Here is a 27,529-nt window from a genome sequence, read left to right on the forward strand (position 1 = left end):
GGCTTAACCTTCTCTGGTATAGGAATGACTCTTGATTTGTTTCCTTTCATTACAGAAGCAAATTTTGTTTTTTTAAATTGCCTGAGAGGGAGACGTTTATATCAAACCCCCATCAGTTAATGCACTAAGTGAACGGAAACTCTGATCCTCTCCTCAACTATTTCCTGGGTAACTCATATAGCAAGACATGTCATAAAAGGTCATGGCATAGGACAGGCAACTTTACTTCCTTTCCCATTTAGTTTTACTTCAAAGTGCTAACTTTGGTAAACTGATGACAGTGGGTTCTGAGGGGTGAAAACTCTTAGCTTCTCGTGAACTTTGTCTTCCTACTCTCATCCATGTTAAAACAAACAAGCCTGTAGTGAATTTTTCTTAACTCTCTTAATGCTTTCCTCTTTGCCCAGCCTAAATCAGCTCCCAATGCGCACATGGGTAAACCAAAAGTAACCACCACACCCAAGTCTCAAACTACTTAGAAGATAATCTTTGTGGAGAGGTCACTGGTAAGCTCTAGACCATGTTGATGTAACTCTCTGACATATAAACAGGGCCTATTTGAGACTGGATAGAGTTGCCATGTCTGATCTTTAGAGATGAACCATTACTGCTTTTTAAAACAGCAGTTAAGCTTTGGTGATTTTAAACTTCTCTCAGCTAAAGTGAATGAAATTCCCTGCTGACAAGTAACACTAATCACTAGGATCTCTACAGTTAAGAAAGACCCCAGTGCTCCACTCAACTACACTCTGTCATAAGACTAGACCTCAGATGATATATTTAAAGGAGGTAAAAATTCATAGCAGCAACACTGTATGTGGCTTGAGCACTGTAGCTATTTAAAAGCCAGAGGAATGGTAAATTAAGCCTCTTGGGGGTTGCTCCTATTTCTTTGGAGATGTTGTAATTAACAGTGTGGCTTCTCTGCCTGAACTACCTGTTCTAAGAATTACCTAATGACAGTTTACCAAATCCTCAACATCTTTTGAGTCTTCTGAAACAGGACTGCCCAGAGATGATCCAGTGATGTTTGATTCTTCTCGATGATGTTGGAATATGGGATCTGTAATGAGATAAGTTTCAAGTTACTCTTAAATGTATATATCCTCTAATCCATGTCAAGAATTTAGAGTAAGTGTTCTTCTACCAAAGTGAAAATTTAACAAGAAGATTTCCACCTTAAGATTATCAGGCACTCGAGGGAGTTACAGTACCTGTTAGTGTTGTCAAAGGCAAGACAGATTCAGTATCTATAACATCAGATGTCTGGATAAAGCCATGTGGTGAAGGAACGATAAGTATCGTTTCATCATCAATTGTTGTTTGATCAACTTGTTCTTCTATGGTAGGAGACCCTAAATCCTAAGTAATAATAATTAAAAAAATGAGATTCTGTCTCATATTCCTTATTAGTTTTCCTTAAGTCCCCAAACACATTTAGGCTGGCTGAAGGGACTCTAACTTTCAAATATTATCCCACTTTAAAGTTAAAATTAAAAGAAATCAAAGTTAAGGTCTTAAAATGGACAAAAGTGATTAACCTCATACTCCAATGTATTACATACTAGCAAAAAATAATTTAAAAGAACCAGTTCAGTTACAGGTCCTGAATACAGGAAGAAACAATGCTGTAGCACTGTGGGATGAGGTTCCTACACTGAACCACGAAGACCTGTTACAGACCACCCTCAGGAAATGCTTCCACGGGTTCCAACAAACATTTCTCAGTCTATAGGGGGTGGAGAAGGAAAGGTTTTAGTGAGGAACTGTGTAAGAGCAACACTGCTGGTTGAATGATACTTCAGGTCAGGTAGGGGTTTGTGCTTTATTTTGTGTGTTCTAAAGAAAACAGGAGGTACTGAGGACATCTTTCCATAATTGATTTCTAGGCTTTTCCCAAACTGCAGGTTTGAGGCTTAAGGCTATTTCCTTAAGTGCAACTTACCTCAGTAACATAAGCCCGGGCTAAAGGGGAGGGTGCGTCCTCTTGTTTAAGGTGGGTGTCAGAGATTTCTTCTTCTGTTCTGACCATAACACTGTTCATCAGTTCTGTGCTATTTTGGTCACTGAATCTGGATATATGAGCATCATTAAATGACGGCTCTACAGTAATCTTAGGCTGATGAATTTCATCTGGGAAAGTGTCTGCTTTCTAGGGCATCTGGAGGCTCAGGAAAATCAGATGAGTGAATATCTACCATCCACTGTCAGTTCTGCTTCGGATATGGAAGAGGTGATGTCTTCTGTGGCAACTGTCTGAATGATGACTCTTGGTGTGTGACACTGCACTGTGACGTTGTCACTTGTGTTCAACAAATGTTCTGGCTTAAAATGTTAAAGAAAACGATCAGTGGCAAAATGAAAAAGTACCCACCAGACTAAAGTTATAGACAACAAATGATATTTATAAGTGGTACCCCTACTGTCCCCTCCATGCCTCTCTCTCACCTCTGGAACTTCAGCGTTCTTATCACTGTTTTTCTAGAACCCCTATTCTTTACACACTGGGGCCTCCGCTCTCATAATATCCCTTTTCCCCTAACGGAAGTCCATGTCATGTAAGGAGACCCAGGGAAGAAGGGATGTACCCCAGTGGAAGGTGTAAAACATTGCTCCTGGAACAACAGTGGTGGGAAGAATTGTTTAAATAAATGGACTACATTAGTATTGGCTCTTATATCTTGTATCAACTAATCCTGGTCCCTAACAGGTATCGATACTAAAGTGTTTGAACGGAGCTCAAATTTATTTCCCCCTCCCCACGATACTGTAATTGAAGGCACATGAGCCCCTCTCGGGTGGGTACTTATCAGTTAGCGAGTCTTTTCTACAGAAACTAGAAAACTCAAGAAGGAGTTTATGTGAGGTGACCTACAGATAAAGCATGAACAATGATCTGTTCAGGAGAGGCGGGAGCAGCAGCCGCCAGGGTTACTGTGGGGCCAGCAGTCAGAGTTAGGGGAAGACCTTGGCTCGAGCTTGTCTGAAGTAGGTAGGTGCCTGGAGTGCCAGTGGGCTGTAAATGAAAGACTGAAGGAAAAAGAAAAACAAGATCAACACAGGTGCGCCAAACCACTGAGTACCCATTAAGTCTAGCTTGACATCCAAAACGGGGGACTTTAATTTACTAGCCACAAAGTACTTACCAATCATGAAGGGGCAAATAATAAAATGAAGGGTATAATATTCTGGACTATTCATCTGTTGTAAGTCATTTCTCGGCCTGCAGGTTTTAACAAAGGAAAGGCTTGATCCTTACTCTTCACTCCCTGTATGTCTATGGTCTGGTCTCAGCTATCTGTTTCAGGTCCAAGACATGGTCTCATAAGCCATTGTTCTAGCACAGTAATTCAGCATGCCTCGTCTTCCCTCTTATCCTTCTCTGTAGCACATAAAAACTAGCAGTCTCCCAGTTTAAAAAAGCTTCACATTTTCCAAAAGGCACTATGGCAGTGTTTACTTACTTGAATAGATTTTTTTCATAGTATAATTTTAGGAAATTTTTTTATGTTCAGAGAACATGTATAGAAATAGCAATTAGTGTCGTTGAGCAGAAAAAGCTCCTAACTGAAAAGCCGGTTCACTGACAAGTACGTTTATCTTTGAGATCTTTTATGAAAGTGTAACAAAAACTATTGAACAACAGCACATGTTTCACAACCATAAGCTTCTACGTGGTAATCTGAGTTTGGTTTATCCTAACACTATGAAGGAAAAGTTTTTGCACTTAGAATAGAGCTGGAAGTTAAAAGTCATATAGCCTGGGTTCTTTAGTCTGATGTTGGTCTTGTGGACGTAGGCCACAACAGCGCTCCTGGCTACTGACTCACTGAATCTAGGTTTCTTAATGCTAAAGCAGAGATAGTAACTACTTCTCATGGAAAGGTTGGTTGAGGATTAGAAATGATTGTGACTGTGCCTGGCACACACGGGGACTCAACTCACTTTTTTCCCTCCCTCTCTATAAAAGTTTTCCTAAAGGCTTTATTTATTAGTAAATAAAAGCTAAAGGTTTTCCTAAAGGTTGTATTTATTAATCACATATGATCAGGCAGTATAATAAATACTTTACATGTACATGTATGTCATATACATGTATTTTATTTAATATGCTTAAATACATTTAACGTTCATAATTTTTTGAAGCTGAGGCACTATTATCATGTTTTATTTATAAATAAGAGTCTCTAATATTTGATTGTGACCTGTAAGTTAAAACCTGAACACATACCCTAAATATATGTGTATATATTGTTTATTCGGCCGGGGGAAAGGGAGGGTGAGGTGGCAAAAATGTTAAAGCGAAGTTCTGTTTTCTACCTGTGGCAAATGGTCTTCTTACACATCCCTATTTTGGAGACCAATGGATTAGGAAACCGAGGCTTAACTTAAGCAAGTGGCCTAGTAGGAGTTCAAAAGAGAACCTTTTGCTAGGTGGGCCATTCCTATGAGATTTGGCTTGGATAGGATAAATAAACTCTTGCACTAATACCCCTTATGTTCTTCACAGCAAATAAATCTTGACATAATTAAATAAAATATACTTTATATTTTCTTCATGAAAAATGAGCTAATAATTCTGGGTTTACCTATTTTAGAAAGCAGGGAAAGAATTGGGGCATTTTTCTTTTCAATTTTCATCACCACCCCTCCAAGGAATTACATTTAAATTAGCAGTCATGCCCCATCTCTCCCAAAAACGTCTTAGCATAGTTAACCCCTAATCTATTTCTGTCTCTACAGATTTGCCTATTTTTGACGTTTCAGATAAATGGGAGTCGTAACACTATATGTTTTGTGTCTAATTCTTTTCCCTTAGCGTAATGTTTTTTCAAGGTTCATCCTCGTGGCGGGCATATTTTTTACTGCCAAATAATCATTCGTACGGCTGCAGCACATTTTATTTACCCATTTATCAGCGGATGGACATACGAGTTGTTTCTGCTTTTTAGTTGTTATGAACATTCATGTACAAGTTTTTATGTGGACATATATTTTCACTTCTCTTAGGTATACCTGGGATTAGAATTGGTAGGTCATATGGTTACTATACGTTTAACCTTTTTAGGGATTGCAAGATTCTTTGCCTAAGTGGCTATATCATTTATGACTAGGACTTTTAAATCCTCTATCCCCCAATGGGCTAGTACAGTGTTTACTGACTGTCGTTAAATCATTCATTCCAATAAAACTTTCCTCAATACCAATATGAACTTTTTGAGTATATATTTGTTTATGAATCAATAAAAATACATAGCATGTAGCATGTTACCCCTACTTGTTAGCACTGTCATTTTTCATCTATAAAAAGAAACATATTATTGGTTTATATACAGATGAAAAAAAAGACTAATTATAAAAGTGGAAAGTCTGATTTATGTTGTCTTGTAACCATCTTGGCTTTCAAAGCCATGGATATAGTTACACTTAATGACAATCAGGTTAACTTTTACACTTCATTTGCCTATATAACATTTCTAAAACTGATACCAACTGATCTTTCTTATGCATAAAATGGCCAATATCTGCTTTTTAAAGTAGTTACTCACTGGAAGAATCTCAAATGTCTGTAGTGTTCCACTGTTTAGTGTTATTGTTTCCGAGTCAACAGTAGCAGCAGGGGAGTCTGCTGAAGCTGTGGTAAGAACAAGGACAATAAATAAACAGTTTGTAAATATAAATTTTCTTAGTGTACTCAATTAATTATGAGGGCAATCATATTGAATAATTTGCCTAGAAACCCAAAGTCATTTAAATTTCTTATAAGAGATAAGAAATCTAATGGACTTGTCTGGGATGGCATAGATATAAGGGTCAGCCAACCATGACCCACAGCCAAATCCAGCCCACTATCAGTTTTTATAAATCAAGTGTTATAGGAACACAGTCATTCCTGTCCGTTTATGTATTTTCTACGGTTGCTTTTGCACTACGAGGGCAGTTGAGTAGCTATGACAGAGACAATATTTGGCTAACCCCTGCTATAGATCATAAAATACTTCTAATGTTAGGAAGTAAGAGAATACACTAAGGCTACCTGCGAAGAGACAGGAACTGATAAAAAAGTAAGTTTTACTGGACCTTCTGGTAAGAAGTATAAATGTCTGGAATATATAGGTGTCCTATAACACTAGGCTTTAGTTGTAGTGACATCACTTCTGGCAATGTAAACCGGGGCAAATAACTTACTTTTAACCCAAAACTAATGTTCAGAGACTTTATCTGCCCTGTCTACCTCATATAGTTGTTGTGAGGATCAGAAACATGAAATATATATAGTTTCAGATGACCGTACTAGGGAGACTAAATAGCACTTCAGAGATCAGACAGTATAATCTCTTACAGATATGTCAGCTGAGGCTCAGACTTGATCAGTGTCTGCTCAAGGTTATACAGAACTAGGGCTAATGAGAGAATGTGATCTCTTTTGTGTTTTCAGTCCTACCTGTAGGTAAATCTATGTGAAAAAATGATCTGAAATTGACTTTTAATGTATAATGTTTGTTAGTTTATTATACTCTGACTGTAATGCTTCTCAGTTTAAAAGAAATGCTCTGAATTCATGTTAGTTCTCTTACTATTTGATGGATTCTTAAGATCATACCTAGAATAATTTGAAGTGATTTCAGATGAATAACCTAAATGAAAGGTAAGCAAATTATGGCTGGAGACAAATGTGGCTCAAGGCTAAGAATGGTTTTTTACATTTTTAAAGGATTGTTTAAACACAAAAGAAAATTCCATAGAGATCTATGTGGCCTGCAAAGCCTAATATATTCATATTTACTGTTCTTGCCCTAAGTTTGCTAATCCCTGACCTCTAACCTAAAGGAAGAAGAAACAATTGTGAGATTTTAGCCCGAATGCCAAGAATAATGGGTATGTTTGTTAAACTCTTAATATACTCACATTTCTTGCTGGAAGAAATAAAATTATTCTAGTACTTTAAAAAAAAAAAAAAAAGCCATGCTGTGAACGATATTAAGGTACCATTTATAAAATGTTTGCTATTTTCCCAATAAGTATTGTCAACCCAATAGCCAAGGAAAATTGTAACATTCTCCATGCACAAAAAATTTTTAGCCAACAGGAGCTCTCACATTTATGGTGGACTAGTAATTTCAGTTGCTTTGCAATGCTCAAGACTACAAAACAAAACAAGCAGGGCTAAAGAAAATAAATTCTTCATGCTTTACTGCACTGGTAGAAAGCTAAAGCAAATAACCAAATTTAAATTAGAACTTTAAGAACAAGACAAGCATAATTAATTTAAACATCAGAAATATAGGTTTGTTGTTGTTTTTTTTTTTTTTTTGGTCTGTTTGTTTTTTGTTTGTTTTTTGCTGTGCTGCGCAGTTTCTGGGATTTTAGTTCCCTGACCAGGGATTGAACCCACTCCCTGGGCAGTGAGAGCACGGAGTCCTCACCACTGGACTGCCATGGAATTCCCAGAAATACAGTGTTAATAATGCCAATAAGTGGCCCAGTGATTCTCAAATGGGATCATAGAGTATATATGAAAATCTGCAGGGTATTTGTATTTGTCATACTGACTGGAAAGCACGGTTGGCATTTTGTGGGTGAGGTCAGGGACCCTAAACATCCCGCAATGTGCAGGAGGACATCCCTGCCAAGAAAGAACTGTCCCACCTAAAATGCCAATAATCCCCTGATTGAGAATAACACCAAGTGATTGATAAACTCTTGGCAATGGCCTTTCCATAGGCAATAACATTATGTAGGGGAAAAAAGTGAGGTAAAAGTGAAAAATAATATGGTTCAGAGAATTTTATCCTCATTCCTTTTCTGTCCCTCTGTAATGGAAAGGGAGAAAGATCAACTTGGCTTAGATCTTAGGAAATAAATTTCCTTTCCCTATAACTGTCACTGGGCTCTCATCCCATTAAGCACAAAAAAAATGTCACAGGCTAAGGAGAAGAGAGGGGTAAACAGAAAAGTTCCCGTAGGACACTGGTTCTTTACTCTCTGAAGAAAATGTTTTTCAACCTCACCAAAACCCACGTCTTCTACATTTCACTTCAAATCCATTCTTCATTTGTGTGTCTTCTGGTGAATTACTACAAATGATGTGCCATCCTAGGGACTCTATGTCTTTGCTTAGTTGACTGTATTTTAGGTAGTTTTCTATTAACCATTAATTCTTTATAACACCTAGAAAGTAAGATGATTTAAAATGGTTTATAATGGCTGGGCAGTGGGTTATCAGTCTTTCCTGTCACACATTCATCCTTTGTGCAAATATTAATCAAGCTAATAAACATAAAATGCCTTAGATCTCCTTTAATTTCTCAACTTGGATAAATTTCTGTCAACATTCTAGAAGACTGAAAGGTGTCAGAGCCATTAACGAAATCATATAGTTCAAACAGCATGGAGTCTGGATGTTACTTACAGACATGGGTGATCTGGACTGGAATCTGCAGGGCCGTCACGGGGCTTGGAGACATGGCTGTATTGTCTTCCAGGCGGGCAACTCTGATCTGAACATGCTGTACGCTGGAATTGGAATTACCGTTTGGAACTCCAGATCCTGATTTATTCTCCAAAAGCGTTGGGTTGTTTTTTTGATTCTCATGTAACTGTTTAAGACCTTTTATCAAGACTGAAGGGAGATGGGTAGACAAAAAGAACATTGATTCTCCGACAGACCACCATCTAAGCAGCAAGGGAGGTGGGGGGGTAAGGAGGGAAAGTATTTGGAATAAATAATTGTATACTGGATATGTGATCTTACCAGAATAACAATAAAAATATTTAAAAACTACAACCTGTCTGGAAATTTTTGGAAACATCCGTCAAAAGAGATTAAAAAAATTCATAACATGATACTGTTTTTGCCATCAAAGATGAATTAATAGCCATTGTAAGGAACATGGAAATAAGACATTTTCTATGCCCTAGGACTTCTTGATAAAATTCTTACTATTTAGGGAGAATATTGGTAATGCTAATTAACTTATTTTCATTCAGCAATGAATAGTCTACTACTCTCCCTCCCCCAACCCTGGGCACTTTTAGCCACTGCAAGAACATAATCAGTTGGCTGTGAGTCTAACTTACAACTCCAGAGTAGCAGCTGAACTTTTCCAAACGGTATGCAACCGCCTTGAGTTCTTGTACAGGAAAGCCAACTCCTCTACTAATCATGATAAACTACATCAATCCTCTCAGGTAATGCTGCAATCTGCCTGGGTTCATGTTACATTAGTATTCATTCACTCTCCTGGTTATACCAGAATTTATAATTTTTAAAATGTAAAATAAATTTATAACTGGGTATTTAAAGAAAAAAAATCACATTTTCATCAAGCCAAATTCCTCAGCATTTAATTTTCCTTTGCAAAAATGGAAGTTGGAGCACTATACCAATGGGAGGGAATCTGATTACCTAAATCACACAGACTCTACAATTTAGTTCCGTGTCTAAGAACAAAGCAGACAGCGAAGTGGAAAGTATGCTATATCTCACTTAAGCAAACCTAAGATATCTAGATTTACATAACAAATGAAATTAGAAATTTGCAAGCTTTTGTTCTACAAAATAAATCACCACAGAATTTCTCTAACCCAGTTAAGATATCTGAAATTATTCAATTCGTAAAAGTTGATTTAAATGTAAGTTCTTACATCTTTGTATACAGTGAAAATATACATGTAAAATTTATTTCCTCTTCATAGTTTATGTGAGAGGATAAGAATGTGTGTAGATGTGTATAGTTTATCTTTGGTGCTTTGAGAATTATAAATCATATCAACTCTTCTCAGGGGAAGACAGTTACCCAAAGAAATAGGGCAGAGGTTGAAGTAAAAACCTACTTATGATTCATATCTCTTCAGCTGAGGCAAAGAACTTCTAACCTCTAATTCCTTGAGGACTAAATAGAGTAAGACAAAGGAAGGACTTAAGAAGCAAATAATACATTACCAGGGAATGAAACATCCTTATGGTTTGCAATTTGCCTTTTGATGGTCCACCATTTACTTCGAAGCCATTGTGGTGAACGGACACTGCTCCATCCCTCTGCTAACAGATCCCAGTTTATGTCATTTTCATCAGCTACATCAAGCTCTGCTATCCTACAAGTTACAAAATAAGCATCTGTTAGATGTCTGTTTCTCCATAAGAACCCTCCTCTAACTACAGGTGATGGCACTGGCAATAAAGGGAATGGCAGGTTGTGTCACTGAGATGCTACCGTTCAGGTACACAGGAAAGGATGGATTGCAGGAGTGCAGACCTGCTTCCAGAGCTAAGAGCTATGACATCACAGTAGCAGCCTTGTTAATGGTACCACCAATGGGCTGTACCATAAATGGTCAGAACCAGAGGAAGCACAGTGAAGGAAAGGGAATAGCTAAAGGTTAGAATAAGATAAGGACAGGTTTAGTTGTATAGTGTTCTACAATGTTTTATAGTGTGTTACAATAAGTTATTTCCTAGATCTGAGCTTTTCCATTTGTAAAATAAACAAAATTATTTAGAAAGGAACTATTTATAAAGATGACTAGCTGGAAAAAACTATATTAAAAACGAAACTCAAAACGAAGTGATAAAAAGATAAAAACAATACTCAGGCTGCAACCCAAAAAACCACAATCAATACAAAATAGTACAACTAAATTTGGGGTTTTAATGTCTATTTGTTTTCTAGTTTTAACTGTCACGATCTTGATTTTCAGTAGGGTGTAGCCACAAAAGCAGCTTCTACTACTTAAGTGTCTCAGATATTTTCTTGCTGGTATTTTTGCTCATTTGAGTTTCTGAGTCTTAATGGTTAAACCAACTAATGTAAAAAATAAACTTGGGATTATCTTAAAGCTATTTTTGGATATGTATGAAATGGAAGTGTCTAATTTGGTCCAATTTGAAGGTGTGGGGTAACTGTGGACTGGGCAATCTTAGCATAGTAGCCAAAGATTGAAGGGCATGGAGACTGATAGCCCTCTTACCCTCAACATGGTCCCTCTTGGCTAGGACTGAGGCACATTGGTGGGACAGTGGAAAAGCTGCACTGCCGCTGCCTGTGCCATACCTGTTCTGCGGATATAGAGAGGACTTCAGTCTCCACGCCTTCAATCTGGTACTTTACACGAGCACTAAATCCACTAAAAAAGGAACAAACACAAAACAAAACAAAAAAGAGCTCAATATGAAATATTTAGGATTTTAAACAGTGGCTCTCTATGGAAAGGATGCTTTTCAGACATTAGGCATCTATGGAAACCAAAAGAGGAAAGCCAATCTAGATAGCCACAGCAATTAAGCAGCTTTTGTTATTAAAAGATTTAGGACACAAACCTGAGGATGAGATTGATTTCATCTTCCTTGGTCCACTCAGTACCTCCACTCTGTTTCCAGTTCAGGTAGTTGAGCCATTTAGAACGACACTGCTTTTCTGAGCGAGTACCCACTCGTTCTGCCACAGCTGCCCAAGACACACCCTGTGTGACTATGTCACCTGGCTCAGTGCTTGTCAATTCATGAACCACCTCTGCAAGTCTCTTTTCTTCTTCTTCTGTCCACTTCCCTGAAAGAAGGAAATCATCCAGACTACCACTGCTACCTTCTCCTTGTTTTGCAAATCAGATTCAGCCCTGTATTTCAAAAGACTGATGGGAAGTATGCAGTAGTATTAGAATTATTTCTGAATGAAACATGGAAAACCTGCATATACCTGCTAAGACAGTTACTAACCCAGTAAGGTTCTTAGTACTACAAAAGAAAATACAGACTCCTAATAGAAAGCACTGACTGACTCTTTAAGGAAAGAAAAACTACTCAAAACATAGCTAGAAAAAATTATATTTTCTCAAGTTATACTAAGTCCTAACTGGGAAGTGTTCCATTGATGGCTTGATGGACACAAAAATTCATACTTTTTTCTTAGTCCCACCTAAGATTCCCTGCTCTGCAGAAGTGAAGTAATAAGCTCAATAGAGACCATTATTTACAGGAATGAAAGAGGAGGTACAAGTAGAGTAACACCTATGGCTTCCCACCCATTTCAGTAAAAATAAAAACTAGGTTTATACCATCTCCTTTCCCAACTCCAAGCTACTGTGATAAAATATAAGTCTGAGACTGGTAACCAAACATATTTCTATTTCAGTTTTCTTGAACCCATAAACCCACTAATAATATCACATGTTCCTATTAGCCTTTTTCTTAAAAAAGCTTAAGCAGAAAAACAGGAAAAAAAAAGAAAACCTCTTAAAAATGTCTTCCACTCTGTTTCCATTTTGTTACTAGTAGCTGAAAACTTCTGGAAAATTTCAAAGAGGCTATGTGCTTGCCTTTCAGGCATTCATTCATTCAACAAATATATACTGAATATCTATGTGCTAGGCACAGTTCTGGATATCATGGATTCAAGACAAAGTCCTGCTCTCCTATTTTAGCATGGCAAAAAAGGAAGGGGAAACTCAGACTGCCGTCTCATGGCGTGGTCCAAAGAGAAAACTCCTGATCCAAAAGGATACATAGCAACAAGGCAAGTTAACAGGCAGAGCATTCCCTGAGGCTGGCAATCAGGGAATGGCATAGTGTTTTTCCATTATGCTCACAAAAGGGGTTCTATACTCAGTGTCTTACATGAACCTCTGGGGTCCCATCGTAGATCTAAAGCTCCCATTCCTGCTTCATTCATTAAGCTGTCATTCACTACAGAATTAGAGTTGGTGGAATTTATGTTTTCATTGCCTTATAGGTAATAGTGCTGGTGGAGTGGTTAAGGAGGAAACGTTCCTGACTCCACTTCAGCAGGGTAGGGGGTGAGGACAAAAATTATATTCCCTGGAAGCTCAAGCCTAGCTTGAGAACTATTTTTCTAATTGAAAGACTGAGCACAGATTATGGATCCTTCAGAAAAAATTAGAGCTAAAAAGGGAACTATGAAATCATCTATTCTAACTTCTTCATTTTATAGAGGAAACTGAGGCTCAGAAAGGTAAGTGAGAGTTGGTGGTGGAGCCTGAATACTGTTGTTGGTCATAAAGGTTAGGTTTAACAGTATCTATCATCAATTAGTACATCTGTATACATTACGAATTGACTGGGCATCTGTGGTCTGAAAACACCAATCACGAGTTTTTTCTATGGAAAATGTACTTTGAATTTGAAATAAGCAAAATACATACAACCTCTGGAACACACAGCTTCTTCCTAAGTTGGGACCTGCCTGGAACTACAGTTTTTTCATAAATATGAGCTGATAAGCTGTCCAACATAAGTTCAATAGTTAGATGGGCTTAAATTAAAATTACTTCCTACATATATGCCTTAGAAGTACCTATTAGACTTAAAAATAATTACTTCCCCAACTGGAGCAGTTCTGAATTGCTACAAAATGGAAACATGCTAGACCTAAATAAAACCTTTGAAACTGAGGAGATGTGTCCCTGTGAAAAATATCACCTTACTACACAGAGCACAAAAATAAAGGATTAGTTGGGTGTATCTGAAGAAAAAGGACACTAGAAAATAAAACCTCAACTACAATGAATGGCAAATCTCTTTCCAGAACAGAAGAGAAAGCAGTATCTGAAGGGGCAGGGGGCTCAAATGGTGACAAAAAACACCAGTGGCACTCACAGTACCTGTGTTGCAAGTGTCCTTCATCAGTCGGCACCGATCTTTGACAGAAGAGGCACTCCTTCCTAGCGCCGCCCCTATTGTTGCCCAGTCATTGCCATGCTTTATCCGGAGCCTAAAACAAGAGTCTGCCAATCAGCATTTGGTTCAACTGTTTTCTCCCTTTTAATTTCATCATTTATTCTTCATTCTTCTTCTTCCCATTTGACTGGTTTGGAAGTTGTGGGCAGCAATACTTTGAGAGCCAAAGTTTGAAAGTGTGGCCTTTTTTTGGGGTCCACAGTTGTCTGTGGGTGAAAAAAAAACAGGCAGCAATTGCCTTTTTCCTGGGTCAGAGAAGAAATAAGTAACTTGGATATGTGTTCAAAAAAGACCAAATTTCCCCTCAGGTTATTGACACAATCTCCCAGGCAATCCCCAGATTTTTCCCTTTTGAGCACTCCTAACAAGCTCTTCTCAGACACCTGAAACAGTTTCACAAGTCCTTATTATCATAAACAGGATCAGCCTTCGGGTTTTTTTTTTCATGATCCATACAATCCATTAACCCATACTTTATGGTCCCAAATTATGTTTCCTGCAAAATAAGACTGTATAAGGTAGAGTCAGCCCAGATAGCCAGTGAAACATTTGCCAACTCGCCATTCTAAACTAAGCCATTAGCACAACCCTGGTTTTGATCCTGGTATGTAAGTTCCCCAGACTTAGTCTTCAGGTCACCAAGAATGGTGATCTAATCTCTTCTGTAACCCCTATTAGTGGTCTAAGGACACATTTCATTTGGTTACTAACAACAAGAGAAGACAACGTATGGACATGGCTACTCTGTGCAGATATAGATTTGATAAGTTCTTTACATGGTCAACTATGCTTAACAGGAGGATTAAATTATACCAGTCTACCAAAAATCTCCTGACATTTTCAAAGTAAAACTTTAGAAAACACAAAATATTTAAAAAAATTAAAACACAACTATCAGAACTAATGAAAAAAAGAAAGTTAAACTTACTCCTTGAGCTTTTCAATTTCTTCAGGTGTGTATCTAGAAATTTAAAGAAATTTTTAAAAGATCAATTAAAACAAAGAATGCTAACAAACTTAATAAAAATCAGAATTTCACTTAGGGAGCCAAATGTTAAGTCACTTAGCATATTGATAACATTTTTAAAGTAACCAATTTCAAAGTAGATTAATAAAAATCAAAATTAATGCCTCTATTAAAAAAAACCGCAACAAATACTTTAAGCTATAATAAAAGTGAGCACTGTAACAATTTTCTCTAGGAAAAATTCAACATTTAAAACATATTTTCTCTTATGCTGCCTAACTCTTGCATTATTTCAAGTTAGGTTTAGGTACTCTAATATCATAGCTATTCTGAAAGACTTATGGATGACATGGTAAACTGGAGCTAAAAAGAAAATCTATGGTCAATTCTCACAAGTCACTGAAAAATTTTAAGTTCTCTTTATTTTCTCTACCCATGCATGGACAACTGACATATTCTTGCTCCATGTAAAGGCTTTCTTTTTAGTGGGTAAGTACTCAATATAGCCAATGCAATGTTCTTTTTAAAAGCAGTATCTAGTAAGCCACACTACTACCACCTAAAACTCCCAAAGAGAAATTTAAAATATGTCAACAACACCATATTATCATTGCATTGAAGATATGATGGCTTCCCACAGATGTTACCGATAACAGAAATCCACGCATTATATCCAGAAATTTAGCTATTTTCTACTCTGGTTTTATTAAAAAAAAAAAAAAAAAAAAAAAAAGTCACTGACCTAGGAAATGTTATACTATAGAAATGAACAGGAAAAATGTTACCAATGAATTTAGAGTTCTTTTTATACTTCCTAAATCTTTAACCACTACTATACTTTTTATAATGTTACTTTACTACAAAGCAGACTTTGATGTATTAAGTCAGCTAGGTCTTAAACCTATATAAAGTAATTTAGATTCTAATTTCTAAAAGAGGCCTTATTGTAATGAGGTTTCACCGTATTTACAACATGGACCTGGACAATAAAAATACTAACATCACTCAACAGTAATTCATAACTATCTTCAATTAAGGCTTTGATCATAATTTTATTTAAAAAAATAGTTCCTTAAATATTACCCCTAAATTACAAGAAAACATGCAGCATTACAAGTTTTCATACTTTCCCACATGGTTTCTGTCATCATACATGCGAAGCACTCTTCTATAAACTGCAAACAAAGGCCGGTTCAGACCCCATGCTATAGTCCTGTAGAAATCTTTTCTTTCGTCTTTTGACATCTCAAAGATGATTTCTGTAGCATCTTTTATTCCGCGTGCCTAAATGGGTTACATTTCTTTGATTTAGGGATTTCTGATAAAATGCATATGGATATACTATGCTTTTTAAAAGTTTTTTTATGTTAAAATCATCAATGGCATTTAGAAAAATAACATATTGATAATTCATTAATAAGTCAAATATAGACTTTAAAATGCTGCAAGAGATAATACAATGATACTTAAATGTTCCAAAAATAAGTTGTATATAATTCAGTAAAGTCCTGCCAACCCCTTTTAAAATTACAAAAAATTAAATCTAAAGAAAGTAGAAAAGGAAGAAATCATAAAAACAAAATTAATATAATCAAATCAAGAATAGAAAGGATGAGCAATGCTAAAAATTGGTTCTTTGAAAAGATCCATGAGACTAAATAAAAACAAAAAGATAAACTTATGGCAAAACTTAAAAAAAAAAAAAAAAAGGACAAAACTATATTAGAGATGAAAAATGGCACCTAAGGAGAGATGCTACAGAGATTAGATAGTTGAACATTGTGAAAATTTTATGGCAATAAATTTGAAAACTTATATAAATGTATGAATTCCTAGAAAAAGTCAACTTACCAACTGACTCAGGAAGAGAAAGAAAATCTAATAAACACAGACCATGAAGAAAATTTAATCAGTTATTAATAATTTTCCCACAATGAAAACACCAGGCCAAGATGACTTTACAAGTAAATCCTACCAAACAATTAAGAGAAACATAATTCTGATTTTAAACTATCCTAAAGATAAAAAGGGGGTGGGACTTCCCTGGTGGCGCAGTGGTTGGGAGTCCACCTGCCAAAGCAAGGACATGGGTTCGAGCCCTGGTCTGGGAAGATCCCACATGCCGCAGAGCAACTAAGCCCGTGCGCCACAACTACTGAGCCAGCGTTCTAGAGCCTGTGAGCCACAACTACTGAGCCCACGTGCCACAACTACTGAAGCCTGCGCACCTAGAGCCCGTGCTCGGCAACAAGAGAAGCCAACGCAATGAGCACCACAACGAAGAGTAGCCCCCGCTCGCTGCAACTAGAGAAAGCCCACGCACAGCAACGAAGACCCAATGCAGCCAAAAATAAAAATAGATAAATTTATTTAAAAAAAAAAAAAAAAGATAAAAAGCGGGGACAATTCCCCACTCATTTGATTAGGCTAGCATAATCTCAATAGCAAAACCAGACAAGGGGAGTTTCAGAAAAGATCTTCCGGGCCAAGCTCATTCATTAAAATCGATCCCCCAAATCCTCAAAATATTTTAGCACACTGAACTCAGTAATGTATAAAAACGTTAATAATCAATGCAAAAAGTAAGCTTACTCCAGGAATATGAGTTTGTATTAATTTCAGAAAAATTAGCAATTAATCACATGAGATTTATGGAAAAAAAAGTAAAATCTCAATAGGTATGGAAAGAGCAATCATAAAATCCAACATTCAAAAAGCATAAAGACTGTAATAATTATAAACAGAGTATAACCTTTAAATATTGTAAATCACTATGTACACCTGAAACTTATATAATATTGTACATCAATTATACCCCAATTTTAAAAAAGCATAAAGATTAGAAAAGAATCATTTACAGATGTTATATATGTAGAAACCCAAACATCTATAATCAAAAATTATTTAAGAGTACTTAGCAAGAATGCTGGTTACAAAATCAATGAAGTCATTTGTATTTCTAGACAAAGCTCATAAAAAATCTTTAAAAATTCCCACTAATAATAGCATCAAAATTAAAAAAGCATTAAGACTAAATCTTAGGCAAGTTATGCAATTCCTTTAAGGAGGAAACATAAAACTATCAACTGACATTAAAGAGGAACTAATTAAAACGGAGAGCTATAAAATGTTCTTCAAGAGGAAGTCAGAATATTACAAAGATGTTAATTCCCTTCAAATTGATTCAGATTCAATGTAGTCCCAATAAAAATTCCAACAGTTTTTCATTCTTTGCAGGTTGATTCTAAATTTATAATGGAAGAGCAAAGGGCCAAGAACAGCCAAGACACTCATGAAGAGACCTGCCCCGTCAGGTATTGGGACTTCTGAAGACAGAGCTGTACTGGTGCAGGTATGAAACTGAACCTAAGAACAAATTAGAAAACCTAGAAACATCTGTGGAAGTTTGAGTAGGACAGAATGGATATCGTAGACTGGGAAAAGACTGACATTCCCTAATGATGCTGGGACAATTATCATCCATACAAAACAAAACAAAAACAACCACAACCCACAATAACATTGAAACCCTATCTCATACCCATAGGAAAAAAATCAGTGTGAAAGGCAAAACTATATATGTGAGAATATCTTTATGCCCTTGAGGCAGGGGAAGATTTCTTAAACAAGCATGCAAAAACACAGAAGTAAAAAGATGATAATTTTGACACTGGAATTAAGAATCTTCTTTCATCAAATGATACCTAGAGAGAAGGAAAAGACAGGCCACTAAATGGGGCAAGATATCTGTAACACAACCAAAAAACCATTAGTATCCAGCATACATTAAGAACGTCACAGAAATTAAAAAGATAAACCACCCCACAGAAAAAACTGATAAAAGACACAAACAGGAATTTCAAAGAGGAAACACAAATGGCCAACAAGCATATAAAAATATGTAATCAGAGAAATAAAAATCAAACACATAATAAAATACCATTTACACCCAAAAGATTTGTACAAATTAATAGCAAAAAACTAAAAAGAACCCAAATGACCATTAACTGTGGAACGTGTAACTTATGGTATATATATTTGTATGATGAAAGCTAAAAAAAAAAAAATCAACAGGGGATGGGTCTCCAAATCACAATATTGAACAAAAGAAGCCAGTTACAGAATACCCAGAGAATCAATCAACTTACGTAAATTTCAAAACAGGTAAAATTACACTGATATGCATTTTAAACACTCTTCTGAATGTATTAAATTTCACAGTAAAAACTTTAAAAATTTAGAATCTTTTCTAAAGTTGTTTTCGCATTTTCAATTCTGCAAACAAACTTAAATATTTACAAGTACCTACATGCAAGGCACTGTGTTGTGGGATGATATTACAGTGAGATGAAAAGATTTTTCTGCCCTTTTTTTTCTTGTTGCTTGTGACAATACCTTATCCTTTTACCCAAAATATGGAATATATGATACCTAATTAATTGGTTTAAAAATAGCTCCACAATGTTCCTGTAAGAGCACCACATAATGAAAATCACAGTCAAAAATCAAAATCAAACAAATTAGCTTTTCCCAAGATCAGTATATCTTTATGGACATTTCCTATTTCTGACAATTCTATCATCATTCTCCCAAACATCTTCAATTTTTAAAAAACCCTTAATTATTCCCACTCCTCATTTTCCTTCTTCACCAATATTCAGTCACCAGGCTTCCTTAGAGACTACTTGCTTATCTGCCTTTCCCTGCCAATTCTATTTCAACTATCGTAAAGTCCTTACTACTCTCACCTGGTCACCTGAAATGGGTATCTAAAAGTCTTAATCATAAAGCTGAAAGAGTCCTTGGAAATCATCTACTCCAATCTCCTACACAAGAAACCAGCTTCTTAATTCCCCAAATTCAGTGTTTTTACCAATCCGTTGCTGCCTTATCTAAACCTGTAGCATTTTTCAAATTTTAACTTAAGTGTTTGTGATCAGTGGACAACTTTTAATACACTTCTAGATACATTTCAATGGTCACTATATTTCTGTTTCTCTTAAAACAATTAGCTTGGTGGGAAGGATCTTTCTTCACTAATAAAGAATTAAAGTTTTTTACTCTTTATAATTTATAAAGTGTAGTTTAGGGAGGAGTGCAGCTTAAAATTAAGCTTAAGAACATGGACATTCTAGGCTGCAGTGTATTTAAAATAGTAAAAAATTGTACATAACCTAAGTATCAAACAAGAGGAGAATAGTTAAATAAACTCTGTACACTTCCCATTCCCAAACAATGGTAATGGTCTCCATTTCAAACATGCACTATTTGAACATAACTCCATTACTGGGATGGTCAGCAAGTCTCTGGAAAGATTTCCTTGAGAAGAGCACAGATCTACCCGACCGAACTCTCCCTAAACTGAGTTACCAGTTCTTCTCATTTCTTATAGGATAGAATTCTAATTCTTTGGTCTGGACTTCAAAGCCCAAGTTCTAGAAGCTAATTATCTTGGTTCGGGTTAAAGCGGTTAATTTAACATACTCTGGGTTTGAACTCTGAATCCCTGACGCTCATCATTTACTTATGCTGTTCCCTCCAGCCCTATTCTACCCCTAACTCCCACCCCTTTCTTTAAAACTCAGCTCAAATCCTGCTCTTCCAAATATTTTCCATAACTGTCCTAACCCTGAGAATAAACTCTTCCTTCTTTGTTCTCATGCAGAATTAACAACATGTTATCACTCACAGGGTACAGAGCCTTATATCATTCTTCACCTGTTTTCAGAATTTCCACATGGACTGTTGGCAGGCATTTGAAGGCCAACACTATTTGTTAAAGCAATTCACATTTCTAGTGCTTCAAAAATTCTGTTCTCATCAGACATTTAATGAAGAGGATGACTAAGGTAACAGGATATAAGCCTGAATATGAAAATGAACTAAAGTTTTTTTTTAAAGGGGAAAGACTAGTGTGATGTCATAAACTCATTCAAAGAAGATGCATATCTTAGACTTTATACAACATAAATTTAAACCTTAATTTATAGGTTGCTTGAAAAGATGGGGCTTTAAGATTCTGAGAGGCTATTAAAATTTTGTCTAAACTTCAGGGTATTAACTAAAGCAATAAAGCTATTTTAAACTGAGAATTCAAAATGTGCTTAAAAATATACTGTAATCATACAACTGAGAATTATTAATCTACAACATATTAGCCAGTCATCCATTACTTAATTACTGAAAAGCTCCTAAGTACTATATACAATACGCTGCTTTGATATTTTTTGCAATTGGCGATGAAAAAATTAGTGAAACAAAAAAATATGCCATAAGATACCTTCAAATAGCGTTCAATATTGTTCATCAAAATATCAATTTCTTCCTTGGACCACATCCCCTGCTTCCATTTATGTCCTTTAAAAGAAAACAAGTAATGCTATAGAAAATATTATTCCTTGAGAGGAATAAAATGTAGCTAATTTAATGTCTCACTCATCTGAAATCTGAAAAATCCCCAGGTAAAGTTGCTTTTGTGACCTCTGGTTTTTAAGAAAGAATACATTTGACCCTACTAAATAGAGATAATGATAAGTAAAAGATTCATAAAAAATATCACTTCCTCTTAGTTACATCTCTTATCCTTTCAGCAGTATAGGACTTACAAGTACAAAAGCCAAATCACCCTCAAAACTTTCTGAAAAATTTCTCCAGTGAAAAATAAATTTTATGGGCAAAAAACATGTATAAAAGATTCTAGGACAAGGTAAACATAATATATTGGATACCAAGTGAATAATTTATTCTTAATGAGTACTTACTGTACAGTGGGTGAAGTGAATAATTTATTCTTAATGAGTACTTACTGTACAGTGGTTGAAAACAATCAATTTACATACTTTTTGTTTCCTTTCCTTACTTCAGAGTGGCATATACACAACCTCCACTTTGTTGCAGTAACTTCCTAGCAATCCTTAGGAGCACAGCAGCACTATAAACACCATTACTTTAAACCTCTAAGCCACTTATCAGACCAAAGTTAGTAGCAGAACTTTGAAAAAAGGCTTGACTTCCCAGTCCCATAAGCAATAACTGAATTGTCTTTTAAATGACACCACTGTGCATCTGTTTATAACCTACTTCATATCAGAGAACTAATGATCAATTATTGAAAAATGAATATTGGTTTCATGGTCCCATTCAGAGCCAAATTTAATTAGAAAAGGCTCAATTACTGTAACTACTCAACCATAATTATGAAGGCCCAACTCAGAATCCTTATGACTACAAGCTCTTCTTAACGTCCATTTTTTCCGCTGGACACTAAAATTCACAGTATCTCTTACCTTTGTTAGTTAGAGAATCCTTATCTTCTTTAGTTGTAAACCATGCTTGGCTAACTGCTGAAACCTCCTCATTACCCAAGGGAGATATGTCATCTAGTTGCTCATTCTGTAGAATCTTGAAAAGGTAAAAGAGAAAAAAAAAGTAGCAGCCTGATTTAATACCCAACCTGATTCATCTTTGTTTGTAATGCTAAGCACTATAAAACTCTAATAATGTGAAATCCATTTGTTTTAGATATAATAAAATTATATTGAATTTATAAAGACAAATATTTTCTTGCTCTTTTAATAAGACAGTATGAAAACAAAATTATCTGCATTAACAAAATATGACCTTCATTTAAGCAAGTAAGTCAGTACTAGCAGCTTGAATTTTAGAGAATATTGGCTAAGATTCCATTAAGCATTTAAATTAATACAGTACAGGATACTCAAAGCCATTTGTATGTTTATATATGTAAAACAAACTCACATATAAAATAAAATGAAAATGCTGGGGTTGATGTCATGATTATTAATATCCTCACAGGTAGTTTGCTACCTAAATATATAGTCATCTGTAATGTAATCTGTTGTTAAATCTAAAGGATTAACAGGCTAACTCAAAAGATGTTACTGCAAAATCATGATCTGCTTATTGTTTACTGACAACTTTGTTTTAGCCAACCTCTAGAGCTGATTCCTACCCTCCTTAATGTACCTTCTTTCAAAGAACTATATGGTACTACTTTCTATTATTATTGTAGTAAAACAGTCTGCATGAGAAATGTGTAGTTAAAAAATAAGCTTTATTGAGATACAATTCACACATCATAAAATTCACCCTGTAAAGTATACAATTCAGTGGCTTTCAGTATATTTATGAAGCTATCACCAGGTACATTTTCTTTTGTTTTTTAAAAAATTTATGTATTTTATTTATTTTTCGCTGTGCTGGGTCTTCGTTGCTGTGCACGGGCTTTTTCTAGTTGTGGCAAGCAGGGGCTACTCTTCGTTGTTGTGCGTGGACTTCTCATTGCGGTGGCTTCTCTTGTTGCAAAGCATGGGCTCTAGGCGCACAGGCTTCAGTAGTTGTGGCATGTGGGCTCTAGAGCCCAGGCTCAGTAGTTGTGGCGCACGGGCTTAGTTGCTCCGCGGCATGTGGGATCTTCCCGGACCAGGGCTCGAACCCGTCCCCTGCATTGGCAGGCGGATTCTCAACCACTGCGCCACCAGGGAAGCTCACCAGGTACATTTTCTTTTTTTTTTTTTTTTTTAATTTTATAGCTACTTTATTTATTTATTTATTTATTTTTGGCTGTGTTGGGTCTTCGGTTCGTGCGAGGGCTTTCTCTAGTCGCGGCAAGTGGGGGCCACTCTTCATTGCGGTGCGGGGACCGCTCTTCATCGAGGTGCGCGGGCCTTTCACTATCGCGGCCCCTCCCGTTGCGGGGCACAGGCTCCAGATGCGCAGGCTCAGTAGTTGTGGCTCACGGGCCCAGCTGCTCCGTGGCATGTGGGATCTTCCCAGACCAGGGCTCAAACCCGTGTCCCCTGCATTAGCAGGCAGATTCTCAACCACTGCGCCACCAGGGAAGCCACCAGATACATTTTCAATTAAGGACATACCTAATCCAGCAAATTCTGCAGGAACAAAGCTGTTTTTAAGAGACTTGGCCTTGGGCTAAAGAGAGCTATAGTGTAAGTGAAGAAGATTTAGCAACAGTGCTACCATATCAGGTATGAACCTATTACAGGCAGACCAGGATAAGGGGAGAGTCGCATGCCTAGTGACCACTCAACCCAGTTTTGTCTCTGGATTGGATCAACTACTAACCTATGTCACTTTCTGGAGGTAAGTCCTAACAAAGTTTGAACTGTTTTTTGAGTAGGCAGAAACTGGATCTCTACTTTCAAGAAGATATGAAACCCATCTCACTTCAAAAACAGAGAAATTGTCCATGAACAATCAAAGCACAATGAGGAGAAAAGCCATGCCTCTACTGTCACCTACTTTATTTTTATATTTGGTGGTAATGAATATTTTGTATTTATAAAAATGTTGTTTTTTAAAACCATAGGCAAAAGCTAGACATCACTGGAACAAACATGAAAAGTTTTATAACCCTGTATTTATGCATCATACATTTTAGATCTTTTTCTTTTAAAGATTAAGAGGACTTTATAAAGCTGAGAATTGAGACAGACTAGACAGATGATATCCAAGGCCTCTTATATTATGAAGATCACAATTCTGTAAGATTTGACACAGGAGTTATTCATCAAGGGCAATACAGAGACCTATCAAAAGACCTTGATACATATAATACCTACTTTTAAGAAATGTAATGTAGAAAATATCCTGAGATGATCTCTTATATTAATTAGTTCGTTAAAAGAATAAAATCACCATTTTCCAAAGTGAGTCTAAATATACAGCAAAGCCCACTCTATGAATCTCACAAAGAAATCTGTCATGCCAATTAATCACTGTCTTTGGGCAAACACTTTATGCTTTATGGCTCAAATTTTTCTGAAGAAGACTTACAATTATTACTTAAACCATATAATGTTAAACATGAAAAGCCAGGAAATGAAGTAAATAATTATTAAATTTTAGCAGTAATATTCAGCACTGTCAGTAAAAGTGAGTATAGAAGGAGACTTAGGTACCTGAAAGGCTATCTATCTATACTTAGTAATAAGTTTAGTAATAAGTATTTTAGTATAGTAAATAGTAATAAATTTTATAGTATTTTACCCCCATTTTTCGCTACTTTATACATAAATCTTTTAAAGTTACTCAGGCTTTATTAGCATGCTGTTGCTTTCTAAATGAAGCTTTTTTGAGTTGGTTGTAGGGTTTCCTATCTGTAATATATACAGGCTTAGAAATCTAAAAATAAGTATTTCATTCACTAAATACCTCTTGCAACCACAAAGTACTACATACATTGGGAATGTTTTTAGTTTCTAATTGTTTTTCAAGCTCATCCCACCAGTGGAATGAGGGAAGGGGCATTAGCTACTCAACTACGTGAAATAACTACACCTAGATTGACACAAAAGGGCACAGCAAAAAGCACACTATTTCTGAACATCTAACTGTGCTGACTTTCACTCCCAACCTAATATTAATCTTATTAAAAAAATTCAGAAATTATTAATTATTTTGTTCATTAAAATGGTAATAACAAACCAAGAGGTTAATATTAAATTGTAATTCATTAAGTCTTCAGAAATAATCCAAACAAAACCATATAACTTGTCTAACTAGCACTGCTACTGCTTAACCTTATAATAGCTAGGTTGTAAACCAAATCACACATATGTATATAGTTATTTTCAATGTGCTAAAAATGGAATGGAAGTGAGACTACATAGTCTTTGAATCTGAAGTGAATTTGACAAGACCCATTTTGAAGAAAGAATGTGCCCTATTATTTCTGAGGGTTTAGAAGAAAATTTCTGTCCAAATTCCCACTGAAACCCAAGGGTAGATTATGAGATCTCCAGCCTGGCTCAAAGCTGTTTGAAGCATTTTGGAGACTTGCTTCTCTGGAAATCCTGTCATTCTGGAACCACTCTGAAGCTCCCCACTGCAAACCATTCACAGTACACCTACCTGAGATGTCCTTAGTCCCTGATGTTACATATCAACTTGTAACTACTTTACTTCTTAACTGAAGGGTCACTGTGATGCTTCACATACGAAAAATAATGGTACAATGTCTACTGTCTACTTAGAAGTATTTTATTAAATGAAGAGATGAAGCAAAAGGACAGCTAGTAAAAAGAAAGGACAATCAGCCAGAAATAAACTTACAAGTAAAATATATTTAAGCTGTTGGTTACTGAAGACAGCAAAGACTTCTGATTACTTTTGGCAGAAATAAGTCATGAGACAAATAAAGAAGTTCATGTAGGAAAAAGGGCTAATTATTACTTAACCTCTTAACATGCGGTAAAATGTATCTAGTCCTACAGGCACAAAAGGAACTACCTTAACTACAACTGTTATAATTAAAATCTATTTGAAATAACCAGCTTTCATTCACATTAGGGCAGAGAATACATGGAGCCGTTCTAAATCTGTCACTACAGATAACTGCTGGGTAAAACTTATCTTAAAAAGTTTTATATCCCAATCAATAGCATATATAACTGGTAGATAAAATTTAAAGTTATTTAACAGCTCAGATGAGATCACTCCAAGTGGATAAAGAATGCCCATGCATCATCTGCTTCAACAGATGTGAACCACTCTACAGGGAATAAATTTTAAAATTCTATCATTGCTTACAATTCTGAGACTCACATACGTGGGGACTGGAAACCTGAATGAATAAGTCCAACCTCTGTTCTGTGGTTGCTCTTTTGTCAGACAGAATGTATTCTCATCATTTTATCACCTAAGGTATGTGTAAAGGATACTCTTCTTGTATCCAGTAAAAAGACTTACTATACCTGGATCTGTGTCACAGTTCCCTCAGTAATCTCATCATCTGCCACCTCTGTGGTTGCAGTCATGGTCACCTCAAAGCTCTGATCATTTTCTGAAACTTCAAGAAAAAGAACAGTTCAACTCCAGAATAATAATGGCAAGTTCTAATTATTTAAAAATATACCCAAGGAACAAGTATGTGATCATCTAATTTCTTAACATATTCCTTGCCAATATATCCACACATATATATGTGTGTGTGTGTGTGTGTGTGTGTGTATACATTCATATACATATATTTGCTTAACAAATATCTACTGTGCACCTAATACATGCTAGGCATTGCTCTCGGCAACAATAAACAAAAAAACAAAAATTCTGTCTTCACAGCACTTATAGCCTAGGGGGGAAGATACAAAATGAACAGGATATTATGCTGGAGAAGTATTAAGGAGAAAAAATAAAGCATGAAAGGAAATGTGTTGGGAGTTGGGGAGAGTGTTTGAATTTTAGATAGCAGGGCAGGAAAAGTCACCAACACTTGGACTTTATCCATAAAGTCCATATATCATATATCATGCAGGTATACTGAGGAAAAGCACTTCAGGCAGATGGAAAGCCAAGTGCAAAAAGGCTCTGAGATGAGGGCCTGCCTAGATTGTTCATAGGAACAGCAAGGAGGACAGTGTAGCTGGCCAGAGCAGACCAAACAAGATACTATGTGGGGACTCACAGACCACCGTAAAGACTTTGGCTTTAACTCTCTTCCAATGGGTTGACCATTGGAAGATTTAGAGTAGGGGAGTGATATAAACTGAGTTTTATTTTAACAGGATCACTCTGGCTGCTAAGGGGAAAATAGCCTGAAGGGCAGCACAGGCTGGAAGGAAATCAGTGAAGAAGCTAATTCAATAATCTAGATAAGAGAGGTCAGTGGCTTGGACTAGAGTGAAGGCAAGTGAGGGTGATAAGAAGTAGTTCAAATTGTGGATACATTTTGATGGTAGAGCCAATAGGATGTGCGGATAAACCAAATATGAAAGTGAAAAGTCAACGATGGAATTAAAGTTTTTTATCTGAGCTACTGGAAGAATGTACCTGCCATTAATGAGATGGGGAAGATTGCAGAAGAAGCAAGTTTAAAAATGTAGGACGTTTCA

General features: G+C 36.2%; 1 protein-coding gene across 1 annotated transcript in view; it reads right to left on the minus strand.

The window, feature by feature from the left end:
* Window positions 1-67: 67 nt before the first annotated feature.
* Window positions 68-27,529, minus strand: part of DMTF1 (cyclin D binding myb like transcription factor 1) — a 43,670-nt gene continuing 16,208 nt past the window's right edge. The window contains 16 exon segments of the mRNA XM_036864429.1: window positions 68-1,063; window positions 1,215-1,362; window positions 1,946-2,149; window positions 2,151-2,195; window positions 2,197-2,325; window positions 2,876-3,030; window positions 5,546-5,635; window positions 8,414-8,623; window positions 9,947-10,098; window positions 11,321-11,549; window positions 13,618-13,727; window positions 14,622-14,654; window positions 15,787-15,944; window positions 20,941-21,017; window positions 21,947-22,061; window positions 26,393-26,487. Of these exon segments, the coding sequence (XP_036720324.1) occupies window positions 954-1,063; window positions 1,215-1,362; window positions 1,946-2,149; window positions 2,151-2,195; window positions 2,197-2,325; window positions 2,876-3,030; window positions 5,546-5,635; window positions 8,414-8,623; window positions 9,947-10,098; window positions 11,321-11,549; window positions 13,618-13,727; window positions 14,622-14,654; window positions 15,787-15,944; window positions 20,941-21,017; window positions 21,947-22,061; window positions 26,393-26,487 (2,060 nt within the window). The 3' untranslated portion in view covers window positions 68-953.

The sequence above is a fragment of the Balaenoptera musculus genome, chromosome 9, assembly GCF_009873245.2.
Source record: "Balaenoptera musculus isolate JJ_BM4_2016_0621 chromosome 9, mBalMus1.pri.v3, whole genome shotgun sequence".
Lineage (NCBI taxonomy): Eukaryota > Metazoa > Chordata > Mammalia > Artiodactyla > Balaenopteridae > Balaenoptera > Balaenoptera musculus.